Source organism: Myotis nattereri (assembly GCF_964212035.1).
Source record: "Myotis nattereri genome assembly, chromosome: 12".
Lineage (NCBI taxonomy): Eukaryota > Metazoa > Chordata > Mammalia > Chiroptera > Vespertilionidae > Myotis > Myotis nattereri.
Window position 1 is genome coordinate 64,947,758 of NC_138087.1, and position 27,570 is coordinate 64,975,327.

General features: G+C 39.3%; 1 protein-coding gene across 1 annotated transcript in view; it reads right to left on the reverse strand.

The window, feature by feature from the left end:
* Positions 1 to 27,266, reverse strand: part of LPAR1 (lysophosphatidic acid receptor 1) — a 66,563-nt gene extending 39,297 nt beyond the window's left edge. The window contains exons 1-2 of the mRNA XM_081104179.1: positions 27,173 to 27,266; positions 11,454 to 12,201 (exon numbers count right to left, since the gene is read on the reverse strand). Of these exons, the coding sequence (XP_080960305.1) occupies positions 11,454 to 12,201; positions 27,173 to 27,217 (793 nt within the window). The 5' untranslated portion in view covers positions 27,218 to 27,266. The remainder of the gene's footprint in view (positions 1 to 11,453; positions 12,202 to 27,172) is intronic.
* Between the last annotated feature and the right edge of the window lie 304 nt (positions 27,267 to 27,570).

Below are 27,570 nucleotides of genomic sequence, written 5' to 3' on the forward strand. Positions count from 1 at the left end.
CATATTTTTTTAAAAAAATCAAGTATTTGCAATAAAATATAGCTATAAAATAAGGCAAGAGGAAAAATGAAAATTCACAATGGTAAACAATTTTATGTATTCAGAAAAAAACTAATGGATAAATGAAGCATTCATTTTATAATCTTTACAAAAACATTTGAGCCTCATAAAAAATTTTGGTTAAATTAAATTTGAAAAATATTGCAAACTAGAAATGTTTTAATGGTCATATAGTAAATTGTTGAAAGGATGAAGGTAGATGCCTTCTCAATAAAAATTGAATGTTATTCTACTTCTGACTTTAATATCTATATTCATAAAGATATTACTTTATATCTTCAAAGTCTAATCAAAACAATGAGTCAAAATAATACATAACCAAAATAAGCTACATATTAATAAGGCTACATACAACATTATTAAGTAAAGTTGTCATTCAATAATGGCTGAAGGGCAACACATTGAACATATAATGTAACAGCAGTAAACCATTTATTATGTAATGTATTATAGACATATCAATAAATATAAATGAATTTTCTAATTGTTTCTCATTATTTCTGTTCCTGTTTCTAATGTCATTTAAACGTATGCATGCTTTAGAGACAGATTTCTTGCCTTAAAAGTGGTAGAACCAATTCAGATTGAACTAAAATATTAAGAAATTCCATTATAAAATAATATCAATCTTACTATCTTAGCAATAGCAATGTAATAATTTATACTACAGTTAAACTTACTATCCAAATCTGGTTTCTATAGCATTGTCTTCCATTCTAAATAAGTTGTCCTTACATTGGTAGTTTGTAAGTATGCTTGAGTACATGCCTTAGAAATCGTGTTTTTTTAACAAAAACATCTCCCTCCCTCCCCAGGACATTAGAATTTGCCAAATTAAATAGAGCTAGTGCTCTAATCTCTACAACTGCTGTTTATTTGATCATTATATATGTGCTCTGTAGGCTGTCCAAATACAACCGCTCCTGAAACCCAATTCCAGCTCCTCAATTTATAGCTCAGCTTTTCCCTTTGGGCTGGAGCAATATACCAAGAAGTATTCCCGGACACCACGTGCTCAGTGAGGTTAGTAAAGCAAAGCCCTCCAGCAGAACATGGCGAATCACTTGCTGGCTACGCCAAAAGCTTGTCACCTTTCCAGTTCATCAGTCTCTGTGCAGGTCCTGGAAGCCTGGGCTCCTATGGACTATCTTCTCTTTCCCCCAAAGAAAGGAAAATAGCTTGAGCAAATGAACTCAGACCTGCCACATGAAGGGAAGCTTTTTCAAGTGCAGAAATACCTGTTTAGAATGAACTCATGGAAAACCCTACTTAAAATGCAGCGTTCTTTGTGTCAACAAAAGTCAACCAGGGCAGGATAAATAGGTGAAGCCATGAATTTCCAGTCTCCCGATGCCAGATTAAATCCCACTTCTTCAAAAAGACCCTGTTACTGCCGTGTCACCCTCCTAGAATGTCCTATTTGCTTTGGATCATTACAACAACCCCTCTATTGGTGGAGGAGTCCTGCCAGGGTTTAAGTAAAGCCATGACCACATTCAGTCTAGACACTATCATCTTCACTAAAACACATGAATAGAAAGTAGCTTCTCAGAGGCACAGGCTGTAGTTAGACCTCAAAAAAAAAAAAAAGTCACAGGCAGAAACACAAGGAAAATTCCTTGTTTATGTGGAAAAACAGATTTCATTAAAATGTTTTCAAAGAGCACAACAAAGAATACGTATAAGGAGATAATTCCGTTTTGAACCAGAGGTATACATTCCTATTCATACACACATAATTTCTGAGAAACAAATATAAGATTCTATAAACTAGAACTTTCCCTTTATTTTTCTCCAGGCAACTCGAAATAAAAAATCAGAAACATTAAATAGGTGAAACTCCTTATGTACTTAAATCGATCCCCAGGATATTATGAAAACCTATAAGACAAATCTACTTATAGAGTTGATTATCATCTAAAATGCTTCATTGACGTTAAATGCCATGTGTGCTGGGGTTGCCAGATAAACTATATGAAGCCCAGTTAAATGTGATTTTATGATAATAAATGGTTTTGTTAGTATATTTATGTCCCATGTAATTATTTTTATTTGCTAAATTTGGCAATTTGTGTGTGTGTGTATGTGGGTGCTTCTAGAAAGTGTAGGAGATCAACATTTCTTGGCAACGACATCTCCATGATATACAATGTCTCTATAGAACTTTTATTACTTTCCACAGGAGTTAATTTGCACATGTAGAAATTCATTGCTTTCATTATAGGTCGGTAACCATTCAAATTCATTTACTTTATAACCAGCTTGATTATGGGAATCTGCTAACTATGGTCAATTCAAAAAAAATGAATGTATTATACCAGTGTAAAATGCAGGCAAAAATATTATAAACACAATATTACCTTAAAATTATACAAACCTCCCCTCCCATTCCCAGCAATCTACAAGAGATATGCAAGCCCAACAGAGCTACTATCATATCTAAGTGACATGTTAATTGCAATATAAGGAAGTAATTGAGTACTGAATGCAATTCAGAGTGCAAAGGGTATCTAATAGAAATCATTTATTGCCCTGGGTTTACATGGCAAACTCCTACACATCATTTAAGACAGCACCTTCAGAATGAAGCCCTTGCTGGCATTGCCGAAACAGAAGGCAGCACTCCCATGACACCTTGCATGTTTTACCATATTGTATTGTATTGTATTTATTTATTTATTTAAATGACCTATCACGATCTACTAAAATGAGAACTCCTTCAGAACAAGGTCCATGTGTTCACTGATCTTTGCATCCCTACTCCTTAACAGAGGGTCTAGTAGATATCCAATCCCTCTTTGTTGACAAAATAACTATTACTAACAAGCTCATACTGGAACTTAGCCTTAAAAATGCCCTCGACGGGCAAGATGTAGTACTGTCTTATGACTACCTTTTAACAAATACTTATTTGAATGAGACTCATTATTAAATCACATTGAATATCAGGCTATACAAGTATGTTTCTATTGTTAGTAGGGAACTTGTAAAACTCCATCCAGAATAAAAGGTATATGTCATTTATTCATTCAAAAAACATCTGGAGTATGCCAAGGAGGGGGCCTTGTTGTAGATGCTGGGAAGTAAGATAAAGCCCGGTGATCATGCAGGGTCCATAACAATACTCCAAAGAGATTCACGAAGTAGCAGTGAGAAAGTAGGAGTTAAATATCCTTTTTCTCCGAGGTGAACAGTGATGAAGCCCAGAATAAAGGAATCACTAGTGGTCACACTGTAAGTTGAGATCAGCTGAACAACAGCAATAAAGACTCATGACCCATCTATTTGCCATTTCTTCCATTTATGACAGAAATGGTCCTTCACTGAGGATCAGAAGGAAATAGAATGATGCCCTAGATCAGCGGTTCTCAACCTGTGGGTCGCGACCCCTTTGGGGGTCGAATGACCCTTTCACAGGGGTCGCCTAAGACCATCGGAAAACACATATATAATTACATATTGTTTTTGTGATTAATCACTATGCTTTTACTTATGTTCAATTTGTAACAATGAAAATATATCCTGCATATCAGATATTTACATTATGATTCATAACAGTAGCAAAATTACAGTTATGAAGTAGCAACGAAAATAATGTTATGGCTGGGGGTCACCACAACATGAGGAACTGTATTAAAGGGTCGCGGCATTAGGAAGGTTGAGAACCACTGCCCTAGATAATGACTGGGCTGCTAGCTGTGTCCTAAGCCTTGCATGTCCATGTGAAGGAGTGATGACCCTTTCTAACAGATACTGACAAAGTGGCCTGTTGCATTTTAATGGTCAACACCACTTAATCATCTCCAGGGAGTTACCAGGCCAAAAAGCCATTCCTTGTGGTGCTGCTAGAAATTTTCATACACAGGGCTAAGGCTCGACAAATAAGATGCCAGCAATTCTGCAGTTCTGATATATCTTTGGAAAAGCAAAGGTCACTCATAATAAAATTTACAGCCTGTTATTAGAGACAACAGCTGCTAAAACACACTTTATACCATGTCACAGAAATGAAGCACCATCTCAACCACCAAATTCACTATTTATGTATGTGGACAGGTGGGTGCGTGTGGGCACATCAGAAAGAGAAAGAAAGAAACGAGTGGGGGAGGGAATGTGGGTGTGTCAGAAAAAGAAAGAAAGCAGGGGAGGAAACGTAAAAGGAGTGATCATACCTGCTACCACTGAGTAAGTGTATTTTATTAGCCAGATCCCTCCCGTGTGGTTTACATGAATCAGCTCATCTGATGCTCCCAATCACTTGATGAGAAAGGTTTTACCATCCTTATTGTATTAATTCTGAAACTGAGACGCAGCAGAGAGATGAAGTCATTGCCTCACGGTTATGAAACTAACAAGTGAGGAGTCAAAATTCCAATCCCAAGCCCTGACCTATTCTATTCCAAATCTAAGCTCTCAAGTCCTAAGCAACAGCGATTACCAGTGGTCACCACAGTTCACTCAAGGAACCTTTGCATCCCTCATGACCTTGAATGATAAGATCAAATGACTGCAGCACAGTCTCAGCTAGACAAGGTCTGAATCGTTCTCATCAGACCTAAAATAAGGAAGAGCTTCATGTGCTGGCAGCTCTGGCCACACCTCAAAAGGAACTCTGTTAGGTTAACGTGGTATTTTTTATTTGTGTTTATGCTTTAAAGTTCCTTTTGAGTAAAAATATTTGAATAAAGTGGAGCAACAAAAGGGTATAAAGAGCTGGTATTTGAAACTTGTTTTCTCTCTTGACCGGCCCAAGATTTGGGGTCTGGGCAGCACGATGGGGCTTCCACAGAGTGTCTCTCCTGACCACACCCACGGGGCCAAGCCAGCGCTGGCCAAACAAACAATCAAAGCTCTCATGAATATTCTCTCGGGCTCTTCCTCAAAGAGGCCTTCAGTGAGAACCCACAGGGACTGGAGCTTTGGTTCCTCTTCAGATCAACAGGATGTGCCGCTGGTCACCTGTGGCCAGGGAATAAGAGAGTCTTGTACCCACTCCCTTCCCCCAGCAACAGGACCAACTGGGAAGCCCTCCCTTCCTGGCACGTGGCTCCCCTGCTGCAGAGTCAAGCAAGAAATTCATTTCTTTGAGACTATCCTCTGTAAACGTGTGCCACTCCCTTGAGTAGGGGATATATGGCTAATGCCAATTATTAAAGAAGCGGATGTGGAGAAACGTCCCAGTCCCTTGCTTTTATTCCAGTTCCATGGGTGTTTTCCGCTAGAAAATTCTACATGGTAGAATTCTACATGGATCCACAGTAGCTAGGCCCTTGTCATTTTATTTATGGAGTAATACAGAAAACTCAAAATAATCTTAAAAAGCAAACTGGCCAACTTCATCCTACAGATGAAGGTACAGAGAAATTAATGCATCGAGAATATAATTGCCCTAAATCACCCAGTTAATGGAAGAGTCAGGAGTAGATCCCAGAGGCATTCTGCTTCAATGACAATGAATGAGAATGAACACACACACACACACACACACACACACACACACACACACACACTGGGTAAAACAAACAATAAAAAAAAAAAGACAAATGAAAAACAAATACAACACTGTTATGAAGAAAGCTAACAGGATACTAATATACACTGTGGCCAGATTATTATGATCGTCCAGATTATTACAACCACCCCATCAGTACAATGAAGTGAATTAGTTATGCAAATAATAATAATAATAATAAAACCTTGAGAGTATTTGCTTAGGAAGTTTTCAATATTCAGTATTTTTGGAAGTGTCAGTGAAGTACTGATGGGGTGGTCATGTTAATCTGTCCGGTCATAATAATCTGGCCACTCAGTGTATGTGAAAACTACACAATGTGCAAGTAATTCAGTTTCCGATGACTTTTGTCAGAGATCCATTACAGAGATTACCAATTGGTTATAATGAGGCCAAAGTCAAGGGGACCCTTTCTGCGGGTGCCAGGTACCGCAACAGCCAGTGTTTACACCTAATCCCGGCTACCCCGGCGATACATGTTCATGCTCACAGAAGGAAGTGTGATCGGACTGAACAAGGTGGATGCATAGGCAGTAAGAAGAGCAGCCCCGGGAAGAAAGCAAACCTGGATCTCAGCTTGGGCCACCAGTTAAAAACTCAGTCCTAAATTTCTCAACCAACTTGGAAACGTCAGTCTCTTTATTTGTAAGATAAGTGAGTTACATGGTGTGCATGTAAAATTCGAAATCTAGAAAGATCCTTGCTTTTTTTAAAAAAAAAGGGAAGTTCTGCCTTAACCAGTTTGGATCAGTGGATAGAGCATCGGCCTGCAGACTGAAGGGTCCCAGGTTTGATTCTGGTCGAGGGCATGTACCTTGGTTGCAGGCACATCCCCAGTAGGGGGTGTGCAGGAGGCAGCTGATCGATGTTTCTCTCTCATCAAAATTTCTAACTCTATCCCTCTCCCTTCCTCTCTGTAAAAAATCAATAAATTTTTTTTTAAAAAAAAATGGAAGTTCTTCTTTACCAGTTTTACACAATGGAACAAGTCCAGTGTTGAACTCTGCACTTAAAATGACAAAAGAAAACCTAGAAAGAATATTAATAAACAAACAAGAGGAAAGCAGAACCTACAAGGAGGGTGACACACTCTGGGTTGACCAGACCATTCTTGGTGTATGCCTGTCTTCCCATGCCCTAACCACTTAATGCCTGTTTTCCTTAAATAAAAGCGTCTCGGTTTGGATGATAAATTACATGGTTAATCCTATAAGGAATTGCTGCCATTTATCTTGGGGAATCAATCCTTCAGCCTCTCTGGTCACATACAGGCAAAAGCCCAAACCCTTTATTGTGTTATGAAGACTTTGTTCTCTCTCCAGTCAAAACGCAGTGGGACGTACCTACTCTTTGCTGATCACACCTGACTACTTTCAGTTCCTCAAAGGTAAGGACCTTTGCTCCTGCTCCTGCTTAGCTTCTCCTCCATCCCCACCCACACGATGGCCAGCTCCTCCACAATCAGGAAGACTGAGCTGAGTACTGCCTCCTGAGGGAGGTCCTCTCTTCCCTCCACTCGGGATTCTCTACCCAGACCTCTACTGCCACCTGGGCCCGACTGTCCTGCCACTCTTCCCTACGCTCCTCTTCTACACGATAAGCTCTGTAAAGAATGGGGTGCATCACTCACCTTTTCATCCCTTAGCATTCAATCAGCACTCAACAACATGTCTGGTGAATGAAATAGACAAGTACCTAAGGATTTGCTAGCAGGATACTGGCCAAGTTATCTTTCATCAGAGTGAACAAGAAAACAATGGACTTGAACTCATCTGGCCCCATCACTAGTACCGTGACCAGTAAGTCCCTTGTATGGTATGTTCCTATGATGGAAGGTCACGGTCTAAAACAATCCTGCAGCTGAATTCCAGTTCTGCTGCTGACAAAAGTGTTGGATAAGTCACACACCCTATCTTAACTCAGTTCCTTCGGTCTGACACGGGAGAAAGACAACTGTCCTTGGTGCAATGGTATAAACAAGTGCATGAAGAGTAGGGACCAGAGAATGTAGGTAATAAGGGGTAATTTAGCTCCAGCGGTGATCATTTCCAGCCAGAACAGATCAAACTAGAAAAAGAGTATAATAAGCCCCACAGAATCATAAGCCCCACCTGGATTTATGCTGCTTTATGTCCCTCACTCTGTCCCAGGGCTCAGAGACAAAACCCTGCACACTGTCACCATGACTGTCTCTTTCTAAATCCTGGGTTTCCTCTCCTAATTACCCCCAATAGAAGTGTCGTCACAAGGAATAGAGCAGGAAAGGCTGGGACTTACAAGTCAAGACAGACTGTGGTCAAATAAGGAAGAACTTGCCTGCCACTCTGATTCAACTCGGTAACAAACTCAGAAGGAATTCTTGGTAAAATGTCAAGCAGGGAGACTTCGAGCCTGGGGAAGGATTACATGACCTCATGCTGGGATAATAAACCCTCGAGTGAACTATACCTGTAACAAAACACTCACTCAATCATCAGCAGTCGGCGATGGTGCCGCGACTGCAAACAGTGGGGAAGGGCTGATAAAAACGCCAGTCCTGAGCGTCATCGTTGGAAACAAAAGGAGGAAAGGAATGCTCCTTCAAGCTTTCTTCCACCCAGGCAACAAAGCCCAGGCAGCTAGGCAGTATCAACAGAAACAAATGGGGCCACAATGTTTCAATTTAATAGCACGGAGCTGTTCAAACTTCATAACAGAACACAGGACAGTGCGGGTGATTGTTCTTATTACGGAGATACAGGCTAGCATGCGCTCTGGAACAGAGAGGGCCTGACGGGGGCTCCAGCTCCTGTCCTTACCTAGCGGTGTGACCTTGTGCAAGTTACCTAACGTCTCTGTCCCTAAGCTTTCACCTCTCAAAGAGGAAGATAACAAGTACATAATGGTACCTACACTCCGCAGGGCTGCTATTACTCATACTAATTTCTACGGCAGACCAGCACTGGGCAAGGGATTAATGCTACATAAGAGTTTGACGGCCCAGCCGGCGTGGCTCAGTGGTTGAGCGTCGATTTCTGAACCAACCTGGAGGTCACGGTTTGATTCCTGGTCAGGGCACATGTGTGGGGCATGCAGGGGGCAGCCCATCAATGATTCTCTCTCATCACTGATGTTTCTATCTCTCTCTCCCTCTCCCTTCCTCTCTGAAATGAGGTTATATAAATAAATAAATAAATAAATAAATAAATAAATAAATAAATAAATAAATAAAAAAGAGTTTGACACATACAAGTATTAAGATCCAGTGCTCACTCAAAAGTTGCTTACAGACAACCTTATGCTTAGAAACTGATACAGGTATTGCCACCATAAATCTCAAAGGTGCCTATAGTTTATGCTGACTCCCAGGAATTTGACTTGTTGACCAACAAATCCTCTTCCTGATCATGAGGACTGAACAACCCAGAGGTGACTTTAACATAGTGAATCAGAAACTGAAGGTTCTCTACACAATTAATCCAACTATAATCATCCCCCAAATAAATGAAAGTAAGATAAACATATTATTTGCTGAGCATCCACGTGGCCAGTCGCTTTGCAAGCTGTTGTATTTTGATTGGAAGATAATGTGGAGAAAATGGGCAACACATCTTTGCAATCCCTGCCTATCATCACAAAGCTGACAAACTGGCAGGGGAGATGGATATTAAAAATAAAATGTGCACCAAAAACCCCACTGTCAATAAACTAATTTACAATAAAAAGAGCTTCAAGTAGACTACAATTCTTGTTCCTACAAGACCAGACCTTCTCTTCCGTGCAGTCGTGACTACGCAGAATTCAGGCAGCAGAGTACATTGTGTGAATGGTTTCAGGTGTCACCTTGACAAGTATCTGCATAGGATGTGAATTCCCTATCCTAAGCTTGCTAACCACCCGCCCCACTCATTCTCCCATTCTTACTGCTTTTCTCAAAAAGGCTACAGTCCATTTATTTAATTTCTCTTTCCTATGTTACAGTCACATACACATAAAACTTCTTCTATTACATACCTACTGAAATAATGCTATTTCCCCAGAGGTTGTCACCTGCATTTGATATCTGTAGAGTCTACAAGCTTAAACATCAGAGGGCAACATTACTTTTGTTATGTTTAAGTTTGGGGTTGGTGTGCCGGGGTGGAAGGGGCATGTAGGGCAGATATACACTGAAACTACTGCCTCATAAACCCTCCAAATCATTCTCATTTAACCTACAAAGCAACCCAGTGAGACACAAAAGTTAATGTACATGAGTCTTGAAGCATACTGCATACCTGAATTTGTTAGGCATTATACAAAGGTCAAAGTCAAAACAAGAACTTGGCAGGTTCATACTCCAAGTTCAATAGTCCTCTTCTGCTAGCGGCTCTATGAACTGTGAGCAGCAGCACTTGAGGAAAAGTGGCCCCCAAAAGATGTGTTTCATCTATCATGGAAAATATGTCCTCGTGGCACAGGTATGCTCAAGTTCTCAAGGTTTTTGGTGACAATTAACATATAGGGAAACCATTTTTATACTTCTACTAAGCTTTGTTGGAAGGAATAAAATAATCTCATATCTGAGGGGCTGGAGTCCCCAGTGGGAATATTATCTGTGTCCAGTTAGTTACAGATAGAACTTTAGTTGTGTCAGCAACTCCCAGGTCTCATCCTTATCCTTAAGGTCCACATGAAGGTCTCAATTAGCAAACTCAGCTATGACCTCCACGATGCATTTGCCCTAATCAAAATAAATGGGGCCAATGCCTCAACCAGAATGCTAGTTTACTCCGTGATGATGAGGGCTCTAGCTCTTCCCAGGGACTAAATGAATGCAAGTCCTGGAGTTTCAGAGGAGCCTCGCAATCCCAGGTCACATTCATTCAACACGGCTTTAGAAATTGGCCCAAAGAGCATTAGAGGAACTTTCCACTGAATTTCCATGGGGAAAACTGAAATGCTAAAAGATATTTTTAAAAACGTGATCAAACACTATTCTGAATATAGTCTATGGAGAAAATGTGATCCAATAGGGTAATTAGTTAAATGAATTCTCACTGGCTGAACTTTTAAATGACGCACTCTGAGCTCCAAGAGAAATGTTCTGTGTGTATCCTTTTTGTGGGTAAATCTCCAGGGGTCAGAAGAGGACCTGGAACTTAGATGTTCTTTAATTCCCTGAGTACTTAAATGAAGAAATAAAAATATTCCTCCTGGTCATTACCATGAATTCTTCATCCAGGAAAAACAATAGCTATTTAAAGGCAAAAGTTATTTGCGTATACATAGAAGAATAAAAACTTGCTCCTCACCTTAAAATAAAAATTAACTTCTACTACTACAAATAGAAAATTAATGGGGAAAACACTAAGTTTTCATAGAGATGAAGAATGCTATTGCTTCAAATCCATTTATGCAGTAAATCTATACAAAACCTTGATATGCTACCTACATGTGTGTGGTGACAATTACAGAATGTGAAAGATAACTTATTTAAAAATAGATCCATAAACACAGCTATCTATGAAAGCATATTCATATTACATAATAAACACGTTCTATCTGAAAACACTTTCATAGAGACCACAAGGCAAAAATCCCACAACTGGGCTACAGGGAAACCTGCAAAGCTAGAATTTTCAACACTTGATAGCCAAACTCATCAATGACATCGTTTACATCATCATTTACACTAAGCCACTGAGACATGCATTTCCCTAAAGCTAATTCTGTCATTGCAGAAAGACTGGGATGCTGACTTCACCACAGAGATTTGATAAAAAGTACTTCATGCCCTTGTAAGTCCTACATACCTACTGGTGAATATTCATAACATCGTTTACCACTATCCCAAACTAACGTAGTTTATAGCAAGACATGGAGAATCTGTAGAGTAAGTGACGGTCAAGACAACGCTTACCGAGCACAATGACCACAGTCTTCAGAAGACTCATCATGGTATCGCGATTCCGCCGGGGTCCAGAACTGTGCCGAGACATTCTCATAGTCCTCTGGCGAACGTAGCCAAAAATATGAGCGTAGAGGACCACCATGACGACAAAGGTCACCAAGTTGAAAATGGCCCAGAAGACTAAGTAGGAGTCACTGTAGAGGGGTGCCATGTTGGAACAATGCTCAATATCACAGATGCAATTCCAGCCCACACTGGGAATAGCGCCCATCACAATGGCCATGGTCCAGATGACCACAATCACCACCACCACCCTGCGGTTGCTCATCCGCGTGTGGAGCTGCATGCGGAAAACGGTAATGTGCCTCTCGATCGCAATGGCCAGCAAATTGGCCACCGAGGCCGTCAGGCTGGTGTCAATGAGGCCCTGACGGAGGAGCCACGTGCTGACAGTCAGCCTCCGGGTATTAGGTCCCGTGTTGAACATTAGGTAGAAGTAGGCCAACCCAGCAAAGAAGTCTGCAGCGGCCAGATTGGCCATTAAGTAATAAATAGGGAAGTGGAAGCGGCGGTTGACGTAGATGGCCACCATGACCAGGAGGTTGGCCAACATGATGAAGATGCAGACGGTGATCCCAAGTCCCATCACCAGCTTGCTGACTGTGTTCCATTCTGTGGCGAGATACTTCCCACTCCTGTTATAGAAGAAGGCGATGGACTCGTTGTAGAAGCACTGTGGTTCATTCATGGCTGTGAACTGAGAGAGAGAGAGGGAGAAAGATGAAAACCAAAGAAAGAAAGAAACCACGGGACCCAAATAAAAAGACATATAGATAACACAAGATTTCGATGGTAAATGTCACCAAAAAAAAAAAAAAAAAGCAAAGAATTTGAAAATCTGCTTCTGCAAAATGTTCTATGATTATGTTGAAACCTCAAGGTTTCTCACTGTATTACTATCCTCAAGCGTTTCAAGATTAAAGACAGTTGGAGTTAAATAAATGACAAGGTCTGTGCTCCGTGGTTGCACATCATTGATGTTTACTAGAAAAGCCACACGGCCCAGAAATCTTACTTAAAATACATGAGAAAGATGAGAATTCTGCAGAGCATTACAGCTGGAATATTTATCATAGTAAAATCGACGTGGGCCTGTTATTTAGGGCATCTGTAAACATAGTTGGTTTATAGATAGGGTATCATTGCCCTATTATTCAGCATTTCTGTTCTCACATAGAATGTCCTGTCTGTGACAGACATTTTCAATACAGGTCCCCACAAGGACCAGCAGTCCCAACATTTCAAAGAGGTCACTATGGATCAAAGCTTCTTTGCCCAAAGCCAGCATTTGCTGTTCAACATTCCTGTGGGCAGCACTGTCTACCCCCACGACTCCTTGTCCCCAGAATAGCAATCGTTAACCAGTCTATGATGTTTGAAGACCTTTTTCTTTTTGGAAGACATAAGAAATATGTCACCTAACGCAACGTCCAAAGAGCAGCTGACCTTTTGATGCTGCTCTACAAACAGCAAGGTATACTTAGATTAGATAAAGAATGTCTTCTAAAATGTGGAACAGTAAATAATGTATAATGTGTTTTCTTATTTTTTAACATCATCAACTAGAATATATTTGCTTGTTATTTATACCTTACTTGAATCCAAAAAGGGCTGCCGAAGTCTATAATAGAACTAGAGGCCCAGTGCATGAAATTCATGCACGGGTAGGGTCCCTAGGCCTCAGGGACCTTTCAGTGCATTGGATGGCACTCAACCAACTGAGCCATACCAGCAAGGGTGAAAATATTTCTTGAAGACAGTTCACATCTACCTTTTTCCTTTTCTTTGGTATTGCACTTAATTAATTACTTAGCAAATGTGATCTCTATTTTTTAACCTCTATTTTTAAAATTATTTTTTTTTTTACTTTTGGGTGTAGTTGACATTCTAATACTAAGTGAGTTTCAGGTGTGCAGACTTATTTTAGACCAAATATTCTACTCAATATCCACAGTTTGTGCATAAATGTTTATAAACCCTGAAAGTTCCCAAACAGTATAAACGTTTATTAAATGGTTAGTCTTTTAATTCATCCATACATCAAGAGTCTCTTTCCTCATCTAGACTTGAAAAGCTTTAGATCATGCTTCTACCATTACACATACCATGTTGTATAATTATTTATAGCTTAACACATTACAGATGGATCATGAGACTTCTCACTTCATATTACACAGTGTTTTACAAAGTATCATACTTTAAAAAGATATTAGCTTTGTAAGAACATGTAATAAATAACTTCAAAATGCAATGGGTATTTACATTAATTTTAAAGCGTGCCTTTAACATTTATGTAAAATGTTTTTTGTACTCGTTCAATACAAACTTATCTGGCCACTGGGTAAAGCTAGCAATAAAACTACTGGTCCGCAATGTGTTAACTTGTCTGTTTCTTGAAGATCATAGTCCAGGGGAGTAGTGAAGATCTTGTCCTACACATATTGGTGTCTTATGTACCTTCCATAGACTCTCATCCCCTTGAGATCTGGGCACTTGGCTTATAGTGTTCCATTCCACCCAAATCTTGCCATTACTCTGTGTAACTCATCTCACTTTTTTGCCTTTCAGTTTCTGACCTCATCTCTGATGACCTTCTCTTTCATTACAACATAGCTACCCACTCCCATGGCCACACCCTGGACTTTGCAACCACTCAGAACTCCCTTTGGAAATAATTAATTTATACATCAAATGTTGTGCATCGAAAAACCACCAAACATGAATCTAAGTAATTGCTCTTCATGTGGTTATTAACCAAAGCAAACATCAAAAATAATTCTTAAAGGTATAATTATAAAAATAATAATTTAATAATAAATTACTGTATCAATAAGAACTTGAAAATAAGGAACTCAGAAGTATGCAAATAACTGTTAATATTCTTATTAATCAGGTAAGATTCAACACATACTATTTAAATTATAACAATAAATTTCAAAAATAAGTTTAAATATGATGATTCAAAAACCACCAAATGAGTAATTAATATACTAAAGTAGGATGACTACTTTTCATATTACAGAAGATAAAAAGAGTGAAAACAGGGGAAAAGATAATGCATAGAACGGTAATTTTGTAAAATGTATATAGATCAGACTATAAATTATTTTATTTCCTTCTTTAGAAAAATAACTAATATTTATTGCAAGAAATTTAGGGAAAAACACAGACAAAACTCTCAATAAATACTTTTTTTAACTTTATTATTCCAATATCCAAATCACTATAATTAGACATTTCTCTGTAATAAGTTACAGAAATGTGCCCTGCCCAAGCAAAAAGATGTAAATAAAATGGGATTAACCCCACATTAAATTGTCCTCCAAGCTAGAAAGAGGACATTCATGCCCTTTTCACATCCACCGATTACATCTCAGGATCATAGGTCGTTGGCTGCTCTGCAGAACAGCTGTTCCAAATCTCAGAATGTACCTCACTCTATCATGTGATCTCAAAAGAAGTCAAAACAAATCTGCCAAGCCCAAACTCGCAGAGGCACATGTGGTATTCATCTTCACTGCGCACTTCATTTATTCATCCGCACGTTCACAAACATTTATGGAATGCCAGGTATGGGCATGCCATTGCACTACACCAGGCCTCCAAGGGGTGCCAACAGGACACACCTGAGTGCCTGCTGTGGAGCCACTCACAGCCCGGCCAGTGGGTTTTTAATCTCCTGAGAGACAATTACATATTCATTAGCAGAGGGGAAAAGGGAACAGTTGGCACCGCTCTCAGACGAGTAATTAAAACTATGTGACTTAGTAAGTACTTCGATAAGAATGTAAATATGTACTCTACTGCCATTCTAAAGGAGAGATTTTAATCTATGCTGGATAAAGGACCAGTAATAAGACATAAATCAAACCATCTCGGTCTCCCACTTCTGTTAAAGCAAACAATGGGGTGGCTGAGGACTTCTTCCTGATCCAATGCTCACCGGCTAATGTGTTCAGCAGGTCTCCTAGACGCTCGGAGTGCGGATTTTCTCATCTGTAAAGTAAGGTCTGAGTCGCCTCTAAGGCTTCTTTGATTCTAGCTCTTAAATGTAAAACAATCAGACCTTTGACTCATTTCCTCCCCCAAAAATAATTAGACAAGAGATAGTACAGAATTAAATGCCATTAATGCTCTATTAAGAAATATAATCCCCACACTTTTTATGGCCTCAAATTAGAAACAATTCAAAAAATGGGATCATTTGCCACTAGACCTAGAAAATAGGCCACAAAACAATGCTGATTCAAACAAAAAATGTTTTAAAGTTAGAATCTTTAAACTAGCTGAAGAACATGCAACTACTAGATTTTTAAGTTTATCTGAAAAAAGTACATAAGATGTTACTTCTTATAAAGTAACAATATATTTAATATGATGGGCAGGGTGAGGCAAAGGTAGGTTTACAGTTGTGAGCAGGCAAAACACGGTTAAAGCTTTTGTAATAATCATAATCTGTAGGTCTTTTTCCATGCGGACAACTGCAAACCAATGTTTGCCCCACCCTGTGCACATATCTAAAAAGAAACTATGGGAAATAAATTATAAATAAATGAAAACACTTTGAATTTTTTTACAACCTCTTGTAACAGGCTGACATAAAGTGGGCAACACCATACCTGTCAAATTTCCAAAGAGAGTGAGTTTTGAGTTGGTCCTAAGAGGAAGAAATGGGAAAATTCACTAAAAATACAAAGACATGCCCGAGGAAAACATGTCTTCTAGATGCACTGTGAACTCAAAGGGATGCAAACCAAGGTGATAGGCTGCCCTGCAAGCAGATTGTCAGACTATGGGAAAAGGACATTAAATATTATTGGGAAAAGATGAGCCCGTGGTCTTGACTGAGACAGTGAGTTAGAACAGAGACCCAATCATTAAACCAGGAGTCTTGGAGATCTCCATATCAGTAAAAGAATAGACCAGAAAATAATAATAATAATCTACCCACTTGCCCTGGGGAAAACAAGGGAGTCTGTCTATTTTAGCTTGGGCTTCTGGTTGGGATATAAATAAAAGATTCCCTTCAGAAATCAGGATCCCAAGCCTGTAACTCACACACAGTTGGGCTTTGAAGTTAGTCTCTCTGTCAAGCCTGAGAACCCACAAAAGGAGAAATTAACACAAAGCTTGTGGTATCCCCATCCCCTCCCACGCCCTATTCCTGGCACTAGCCAACATAAACTCTTCCGAGGACCCGACCTCAATGCAGATACCGTGTACGAAAATCGGCAGAACGGTCCGCAACAGGATTAGACCCAAGATTTAAGACAAAACTGGTTGAGTTTTTGTGTTCCCCCTTTTCCACTTCTACTGGTTCAAGAGCAACATTTTCTATTTCTATTCGTTAATGCTTACTTTTAATATTTTAACATGCGTACTTGACTAAAGGACATCCTTTGCCCTTGACAACCTTTCACTTTTACATGTTACTGTGGTTCAGCATTTACTTCCATTTATTTTGACACTGACCTAAAATTACTTAATATTACTGTTTTGATTTTATATTTTCATAGTTTATTTATTTGATTATCTTTATATGATGCCAGAACAGCCATGATACAAGAACAAACAAGGAAAGTAAAAGTAAAATAAATTATCAGTAAATATGATTTAAGAGCATAAATGAAAAGTTCCTAAATAAATATATTTCATACTTATACTTGATACTTACATTATATATAAGTTATATTATATAATTATATGTCATATTATGTTATGATATCATATAAATATCTATAATAATAAAAGTGTAATATGCTAATTAGACTGGACATCTTTCTAGACAAAGTCACCGTAGGCAGGGGGCGTGGCAGAGGTGGCAAGGCCCCCAGCCATGGCGGCGATGGGCGGGGGCCGGGGCCAAGAACTTTGCACGAATTTTGTGCATCGGGCCTCTTGTTATACATAAATATCATATATGTTATAATGACTAAATAGGGTTTATTCCAGGATGTAAAGGTGAATGCAAACATTTAAAAATCTGGTAATATTATTGACCACATGAACAAATTCAGGAAAGAAAAAAGGCAGTTCATCTCAACAGACACAGAAATGTATTTGGTAAATTTTAATACCCTTTTCATGATAATTTGGCAATCCATATATTATATTTTCCCACATATGTATATCCACAAACACATGTGGAAAGATGATAAATATCAATTTATGGTATGAGCTAAGAGGGAGGTTAATACAAGGGGCTCCAACATTATTCATTTGTTTTACTTATTAAAACCCAAAATTTTGAAGCAATTACATCAAAATGCTAAATTTTTACAAAGTTAGGTAATAGATATACTATTGTATTATAGTACTCTCTCCACTTTTCTGTATGCTTGACATATATATATTATATATATACTTATATATATTTATATATATATTTATTATTATTTTTTTACAAAAATCTAACTTAATCTGAGTTGCAGCAAATGGTTCTGTTGCAATAAAAGATGGAGGGAGAGCAAGGAGAGGGGAAGAGAAGCGGCAAGCACCATTACTAGACCTCACCAGGCCCAAAGAATGATTAGTGGGTCAAAACTAAAAGATGGGATGATGCTTCACTTAAATTTTCTATTTCTTAGGAGACAAATAAAGGGTATGGGAGATAACATTGTAGATTTATAGTGGCTGAAAGCTTAGGCCTTAGAATCCATGAGACCTGGGTTCAAATTCTACTCATAGAATTCTTATTGTGATTGCATTAAAGCTATAGATGCATTTGCAGAGAACTTACATCAAATCAATACTCTTAAGATTCATAGACATGGTATCTATTTAAGTCTGTTTTAATATCTACTAGTAAAGTTTTATAAATAATCTCAAAGAGTTCTTACACTTATTTTATTATTAGAGTTATTCTAAAGTAATTGATACTCTTAATGCACTTACATATAGATTTGGGGGATAATTTTCTCATCTAAGTTGTTTATTATTGAAATATAATTGACAAATAACATTATTAGTTCGTTTTAAGTGCTCAATTTTCTTAAAACCAGGATTGTACACCCATTTCTTTACATTTGTAAAGAAATATGTTATATCCTACCAGCTATATTTATTGTACTCTTTTTTTCTTATAAACAGCTTGTCTATACTTTTTTTTCTATAACTAGCCTAGCGGAAAGCAATAGAATGTACAATAAAAAATAGACATCATTTAATATTTTAAGTATATAAAGCAAATTATTTTTAATAATTTAATGGGGGAAATCATGAAAAACATTCTCATAAGACCTAATGTGTATTCCTGATACACAATTTCAGTTAGACATCCGGTGTAACTACGACTATAATCTACACAGATTCCCTGTTCTTGTCTCTCTTCTTTCTCCACTGTCACGGAGCTGAAGTCCCATCTGCAGGTTCAGAGCTGCCCACTTTTCAGATCTCATCTTGAGTAAGACAGCAGGCTGATGGGCAGCTGAGCCGCTCCACACTGACGCGTCTCACAGAGGGGGGATCTCTACCCAACCATGACTGCTGAGTCCTAAATTCCCACGGCCATCCCCATATAATACAGCATGCCAGAGGGAAGCCCTGGACACGGGCCATGCGCTGGGATTCTTCTGGAGTCCTCCCCTCCATTGTTTCTGCCAGGTTACTTCAGTGACCTCATCAACCCCAACCACGTTAATGCTAAACAGAGTTCTAGATAGGCAAAGCCCTGAGAGTTGACCCAGGCCTAAAACCGGATGAACGTCTCTTCCTTCCAGGCCTGAACTAAGGCTCTAAAACCTCCCTAAGCAGCCTGGCTGGTGGCGAGTCCTTTAAGTGCAGATATTTTTGAAATCAGGCCGCTACCTAGTTCACCAACAACCATACCTACCCCTCTTCCTGCAGGACTGACGTTCTTGCTCTCAAACATCGTCTGAGTTTTTGAATGTTGCTTTATTGCCAGCCTTGTCTTTCAAGGACTAATCTGCTCCGTGGTCCTTGCTTAAACATTTTGTTTGATGCTGCAGAGCAGGTATCAACCGCTCTCCCTTCTCTCCCAGCCTGAGCCTGCCCAGGATAATCATTTATGAAATGGGGTAAGTGGAACTTAAGGGCAGTTCTTTCTGTGATGCTAGGCAATTACCGAATGGCAGCATCATCACAGAGCAAATGAAGGTTGATTTCTGTAAATGACAGTCTTATTACAGCAAGGTACAGTTCTCAAAAGACATAAATCCCCTGGTCCCTATTATTATGACCTCCTCAGCTGGTTCAAAAAACAGCAGGGCGTTGTTCCACCTTAGTGTTTATTCACGGAGAGGCTACGACAGAAGTTCAAAGAAAACGAGCTGGAGAAGTTCGTCGCGGGGAAAGGAAAACAGGCAAACAAGCACCATAATGGGCAGGAGGAGGGAGAAGGCCACATCTCTTTGAAGGATAAACAGGTAGCTCCATTAATCATTAAAGACTAGCCATTTAGAAAGGATGCATTGGAAAGAAAGAGAAACAAACGTGAAAGGTCTCATTTGTGGCTGACCCTAGGTATCCTGGTACAATTTTGTCCTAAGAATAGAGAACTCAAAATGTGCCCTCGGATTCTGAAATATGATCGCCTCTCAAACTCTATCTGAATTTATAAACACAGAAGAGGGCATAGATGAATTTAGATTGCAATATGAGAACAAATTTAACTTCTAATGGAAACATGGTTCAAGATGGAGTAAGTCAGAAATGTCAGTGTTTATCTCCACTTGCATTTATTCCTGGCAATACATTGGAGTTTTCTGTAGAGTGTTTATCTAACTTGGCTTTCCTTTGATGGATCTTTTGGCGTAGTACATAAGCACAGTATGCACACAGACCACGTGAAGCGGTAACTACTTTCTTCCTGTAAAGAACTCCCAGAATAATTATGGGGGGAAAGGAACAAACTAACATATGTCAGGTATCTATTAAGGGGTGGATACTATACAGAGCACTTAACATATTTTGCCATTTAAACTCGTAAACACGGTGTGTATTATTTGAATCCTAGAGATTTAAAAAAAGAAAGTTAAAAGAGATACTTTTAAAGATCTAGCTATGAGATTTAAACCTACACTTGGACCCAAAACCACTTGGATCTAAGTCCAGGCATTCTCCTTTCTCAAGTTCATGTTAAATGAGGCCAGACCATACTATGTCTTTATTGTGTGGCACTGGAAACAGACTTCCTACTGCAATCAATTGTTCACACCTTAGTCTAAAAGAGGGCACTATCAAGGTATTCATGAGCCCTAGCTGGTTTGGCTCAGTGGATAGAGCGTCAGCCTGAAGACTGACAAGTCCTGGGTTTGATTCCGGTCAGGGGCACATGCCCAGGTTGTGGGCTCAATCCCCAAGTAGGGGATGTGCAAGGAGGCAGCCAATCAATGATTTTCTCTCATCGTTGATGTTTCTATCTCTCTCTTCCTCTCCCTTCCACTCTGAAATCAATAAAAATATGTATTTTTTTAAAAATCAGATAGTCGTGATCCCTTACTTTAGAGCAGCAGTTCTCAACCTGTGGGTCGTGACCCCTTTGGGGTCGAACGACCCTTTCACAGGGGTCGCCTAAGACCATCAGAAAACACATGTATTATTACATATTGTCTTTGTGATTAATCACTATGCTTTAATTATGTTCAATTTGTAACAATGAAATTGGGGGTCACCACAACATGAGGAACCGTATTAAAGGGTTGAGGCATTAGGAAGGTTGAGAACCACTGCTTTAGAGAGTCTTAATTTGGCAATTGCAACCATTCCCTTACTTTGGGGCCTTCAGTATATGTATCTCTCTCTCTCTTTTTTTTATTCTTCAGTGGTGAAATATTCTGGTTAATATTTCAATCTATGTCCACACTTAGAGAATAAAGGGGGAAACACTATTTAAACCTTAACAAAAATCACTGAACAGTGTTAAGCAGAAGAGTAAACTAATATAATCAACATTTTTAAAGAATGATAGAACACACCAACTACCAAAACACTTCTTAGAAAAACATTGGGGAAATCTGAATATGAGTGAGTACAAAATGATATTAGAGAGTTTTTAATAATGGTATTGTAATGGTTATGTAAGTAAATGATTTTTTTAGAGATGCACAGTGATGATAAAGGTTGAGATAAAATGACACAATATTAAGGATTTGCTTTAAAATATTTCATCTCCACCAAATGGAAAAAGCAAATTAAACATGGCAAATGTTAGTCAGTATTGAATCTAGGTGATAGCTATATTGAACTTCATTATATTATTTTTATCTTTGTGAATGTTTGAAAATTGCCATAATACAAAGTTCCTTAAAAAAAAAAATAAAAGGTCTTTCAATCTCAAAAAACACAATCCATTTAATATGGAATTCAACTGCTTTAATCCACAAGTACCCACTCTCTCATATCAGAATTAAAATCCCTAACATAGATTTTGTAAATATGATGAATTTTGTTAGGATAACCTATTTATTAATAATGATGTTCAAAAACACCTATTTTTCAACAGATAACAAGGAGAGGCCTACTTGTATTATATCAGAGCGCTGGGTAAATACTAGAGGAGTAAATCTGCTGTTTAAGACATTGAAAATCTATTCAAATTCATGTCTTTAATGAAAGCTACAGGAAATCTGGCAGGAACTTGGAGAAATCAACATGTCTTTGTTTCCTTGGATTAAAACCAAGATAGCCACTTAATCAATGACAGACAGAATGAAATACCTTGAAGAAGAAAAAAATTACTGATAGAAGAGAATCCTTCCTTACTGGAATCCCAGGTTTGAGATCTGAATACCTTTGAAGTTTTCAAACAACTCTTCTGGTCTCTAATACCAGTCCTGGATTTGAGAGAGGCCAACCCACTCATTCATATAGTGAACTATTGACCCTTCCGTTCAAAAGGAAAATGAAACTTTTAATCCATATTCTACCCACAGTCACCAGATGAACCACAATTAAGGTCGTTCTAAACAGAGTTCTAGAAACAGAATAGTCATTAAGAGCGGCAAGTTTTTGGTGTCCTGTCCCCTCTCCGTCCCCCACCATACCCACAGGGTAGGAACACATTCATTTAACCGAATGAGCAGGTTCCTGTCTGCGAACATATCCCTGGAGCTTCCCCTGGGTAAGGAAGCTCTTTATCAGCGTCTGGACTAGGAGAACTATAAATCAGCTACAAACACAGCTTCCCTGCTGCTGCTAGTCCGGTTTCGCCTCACTATTCATCCTGCTTCGGAAGACCAAGGTGCTCTCTGAGCAAGAGAAAACAAAAATCCATCTCAGTCTAGGCAGCAGCAAAGCAGGGAAGGCAAACTTGTCCCACTTCAAAGCACAAGGCATATCTTTCACTAACTAAATAGCCATCCCAGCAGGAGTGACAATGAAAGCTTTCTTCCCTGTTATTGTTTGAAACAATCGCAGGCTATTTGCTCATATTAATTAGTTTATATCTAGTATTAGGCAGCCTTGATTAGAAAAATGCTCTTTGTTACCAAATGAATAGAGCAGCAAACAAAACCTAAAGCTTTTTTTTCTTTTCTTGCATTGTTGTGTTTGCCTTAGCAAAGAATTTTTGAAAAGAATCGTCAGGCCTTTCACACTTCAATGTGGGCTTATCTTTACACAGGTCCTTGAATTCACTCTACAAGAATGCAAGTTGATGTGCCAGACAATACCAGGCTAAGCTGATTGAGTGAACTGCTTGTTGCGCCTTGCCTAAGGAGATGCTGTATTTAAATTATTTTTACCTCCTTTGAACTTCAGGGGAAACTTGATCATAGGAGAGAAGGCATCAATACAAGCTTGGGGACAAAGACAAATCAGCCTGGGACTAAAAGTTGACTGCGCGAATTACACGTGAAGAGTTGCCATGTAATCAGGAGGCCCATCATCGACCAGAGGATCCTGGGAAAGAGGTGACCCAGTGGTCAGCATCTCTCCAGAAGAGTAAGCTGCCTCTGCCTGGGACCTAGTACCCCAGTTTATAGCTGACTCCTTCTAAGGGGGCTTGAGTTCCCTCAAACGTCAGAGGCTACTACTGTTCCCAACATACGGTAAGACTAGGGCTCACCATCCTGGTTGAGATTAATTAATGAACTTGTTCAACCAGACTGTCAAAAGTCAGGGTTTGAAACCAGGTCTAAGACTTAAAAGCAACACAGGCTTCTTCAAGATGAATGTTAAATTCCTTCCTGTCAAATTCCTGCAAAATCTTCTCCAACCTTGTAACTTAACCCACCTTCCTCCTCTACAACCAGAAATATGCTGATAAATACGTAACAATGGGCCCTTGGCAGGGAGGGACCGTGTTTGCCAATTACCATGATGTAAATACTCCGCCCTGGCTGATTCCAAGCGTGAACTCAAAGGGCTCACTAAATTCCTGAAAACGTAACCAGGTCTTGTGAGCTGGCAGAGCTGGCTCCACCGTGTCCCTTACAACCTCATGCTCCAACATACTGCAACTATCCTGAACTGGCGTGCAAATGCTGTGCTCTCTCGCCCTGGGGCACTTGACATTCAGCCATGCCCTTTCCTCTTCTTTAGCAGAATAAATCATATTCATAAGCTCCCTGCCTGGGGGATCTTCCTTCAAGAAGCCTTCGCTGATCCTCCAAAGTCTTTCCTGGGTTCTCCCTTTATTCCTGGGGCACCCAGATTTCCTGTGTCAGAGCATCTGTGACACAGCATTGTAACTGACTGTTTCCTTACCTATTTCCCACTACATGTCTGAACTCCAGCTGGGCAAAAGCATTATTTGTTCTTGCTTCCCCAGGCCCGCCACAGTGCTTGTTAAATAATAATCCTGACATGCATGGAGCAATATGTACCAGATACTGTTCTAAGTTTTACACATCTTTTAAACAACTGTATAAAGTTGGCTTTATTAATATTATGCTCGTTTTTCAGATGAGGAAATGGAGGCACTGAGAACGAGTAACTCCTACAGCCGAGATCTGAGCCCAACTAGCATGGCTGGAGAGCCTTGCGCATCCTTCTAGACCAGTATTTCTTCACTTTTTCCCCTGTTGGTGACTCTCAAAGAGAATGTTTTAATTAAATTTAAATTCTCCCTAGTGAGAGAAATTAAATAAAAAAGAATATGATTTCCTCAGGTAGGGCTAAGCTTTAGGGGGATTTTCCATCACCCAAGATCCAATCTTTGCCTTGTTGGGGCAATATCATTTCCTTTGACAATGTATGTTCTAGACATTCTGTTATGCATTTACATTAATGTACCATATGTTTATCCTTAAAAACATATGGTCTTATTTTACAGCTTTGTGTGTGTGTGTGTTTACAGTTTTAATTATATTTTCCTGTAAGCATTATTCTGCATCTTCCTTTCTTTTCCTTCCATCAGATATCTTGAGGAGATACCACTGTATTAAGATATATAGGGGTAGGCAAAAGTAGGTTTATAGTTGTTTGTATGAAAAATAACAATAATTAATAAATAGTAATAAAGAATAAGCTCTGTGTTTCGTGTCCTCACAACTGTAAAACTACTTTTCCCACCCTGTATATTTGTCATTTTTAACTGCTGCTTGGTATTTAAATCATTATCAGCATGCCTAAATTTATTAAGCCCTATCTGACTATCATAGTCAGAAAATTTTTTATTTCTTGGCCTTCAACTAAGGCTTCAATGAATCTCTTTATGCACATCTCCTGGGGCTCACATGTGTTTTCTAATGTAGAAACAATGCTGAGAATAGGGTATGTGCAAAGGCATATAATTTTAATAGATATCATCAAATCACCCCTAGAGTGACTATACCAAATTACTTCCCACAGAGAATTTACAAGAGTACACGTTTCCCCAAGTGTTTATATTAAATATGACCTCTTTCTACCTTGGGTGGTATTAAACATTTTAATTAAATGAGTCATTTAAAAATACTCATCTTACTCACCAACTGATAGTAGCTTGTGTAAGAGGGAAGGTGTGCAGATAAGATGATGCTGTCAGAAATGCTGACACGTGACATAAGCAAGCCTGGGATGCTGAAATGCCTTGTCGGGGAACCTGTCCTGGGGCCTAACGTCACAAAAGGCTAAGAATAGCCACTGCCTGGGAGCAGCTGCAGTGCACTCTGAAATGGTGAACTCAGGTAACAGGAACTAAATCGTTTACCTATTGACCCAGTCTCTCGGGCACCGAAAACACTGCTAAGGGGAAGGGTAACCAAACACCCAAAGTGAAAAGAAGTGCTGCAAAGACAATGATCCATTTGCCAGAAAGAGAAATACATCTAACAGGGATAACACTATGCGTCCTGGGAAGTAATACTAACATTTTAAAACGTTAAAGAACGGCAAGGACTTTATCCATAAAATTCCAAGGTGCTTTAAAGGATTTTAAAAAAGAACGCACAATAAATACAAATGCCCCTTGCTCCCACTCCTCCTCCCTTTCCCTCCCTGTCACATACAAACGCCCCTCCTTGAAATACTTACAAAATGTAATAGCTTGTGAAATAATACAGAAAAAAAGTGGGGAATACCTTTCTGTATCATCAAGAGTCAAATTTCAACGGAGACAGCTCTTTCTCAAGGTGTACCTTTTTCTTTAACCTTGTCATGAAGGAGATGGGAAGTTGTACTTTAGAAGGAGGAGGAGGAGAAGGAAGAACAGACAAGAAACTACATATGCTGAGCACCAACTATGTGCTTTGAACATAGTCTGTCATTGAATCCATATAACCATCCTGTGAACTGTGATTACAGGAGAAGAAATTAAGCTGAGCGAGGTTAGCATGACTCAGGCTCCTTATCCAGCAATTGGTATGTGAATTCAGGCCTAATGACTCCAAAGTCTCTTTTCCCATTGAGCCACTCTTCCTGCTGAAACTGAAAGAGTCCAGTTAAAACCTGAATAGATCAGATTGTGAGGTAATCTGAACAAAAACAATATTCCTGCCTTAATGCTGTTCTTAATACATATATTACTGTATATATATATATATATATATATATATATATATATATATTATTGATTGCAGAGAAGAAGGGAAAGGGAGCAAGAGAAATAGAAACATCAATGATGAAAGAGAATCACTGATTGGCTGCCTCCTGCATGCCCCACACTGGGGATCAAGCCCGCAACCTTGGCATATGCCCTGACCGGGAATCGAACTATGACCTCCTGGTTCATAGGTGGATGCTCAACCACGGAGCCACGCTGGCAGGGCTTACTGTCCTTCATTGGACAGAAAAAATAATTTATATTATTGTTGTTCAGAAGTTTCTAGGACTGCATTTTCTTTTCGAAGTAACTAAAATAGGTCAAGGCAAAATGACAGTAATAATTACAGGAGTAGGACAATGAGACAGCATTCAGAAAACTGGTTATAAGATTACATCTGTTCTGAGATATTTCATTAAACCCTAAACAAGCCCAGAGAGGCAAAGAAGCAGGGTTCAGGATTCACTTCTGACTGCCTTGATTTGGAATTGGATGTCTATAATGATAGCCAAAAATCCTAAGCACTTTAAACCAAGGCCCCTACAAACAGAGACCAGCTCACTAAAATCACTTGCTCACTTGAACTAAACAGCACCTTCCCACAAAAGCACTATTATCCAAATACCCACCGAATGATCATTAGGACACACATGATCCCCACAGTCAAACACACTTTCTGAAACCCAACTTAAATATTCAACGAAAGGATGATTCGCTCCAACCTGTGCTGGTCTGAATCACGTACCTGGGGCTGTGAAAGGAGAGGGGTGGCAGTGGAGGCAGTAGCCATGGCGGCTCTGTAGTTGTGGGCAGTGACCAGGCCCCAGCACCACGTCACTGGACACAGGAGTCAAATTCTCGTGGTTGCTGATCAGATCGCAGTCATGCTAGGAGAAGCTGTGGACCTGGAAAAGAACAGGAAAGCCCAGTTAGCCTACAAGGAACATCACATGGGAGTGAAGTACCATTTGCCGGAGGAAGCAAAAATCCCTCGGACTAAATGCCAACTACCAGCTTAATGGAAAGAGGAATCCAGGAGAGAGCATCTAACGTCTCAACTCCAAGACTTTTATTCCACTCGTCTAAATCCTGTTAAGTTGATGTACTAGAATTTTAATAGGTTTTGAATCCAACTCTGCAGGC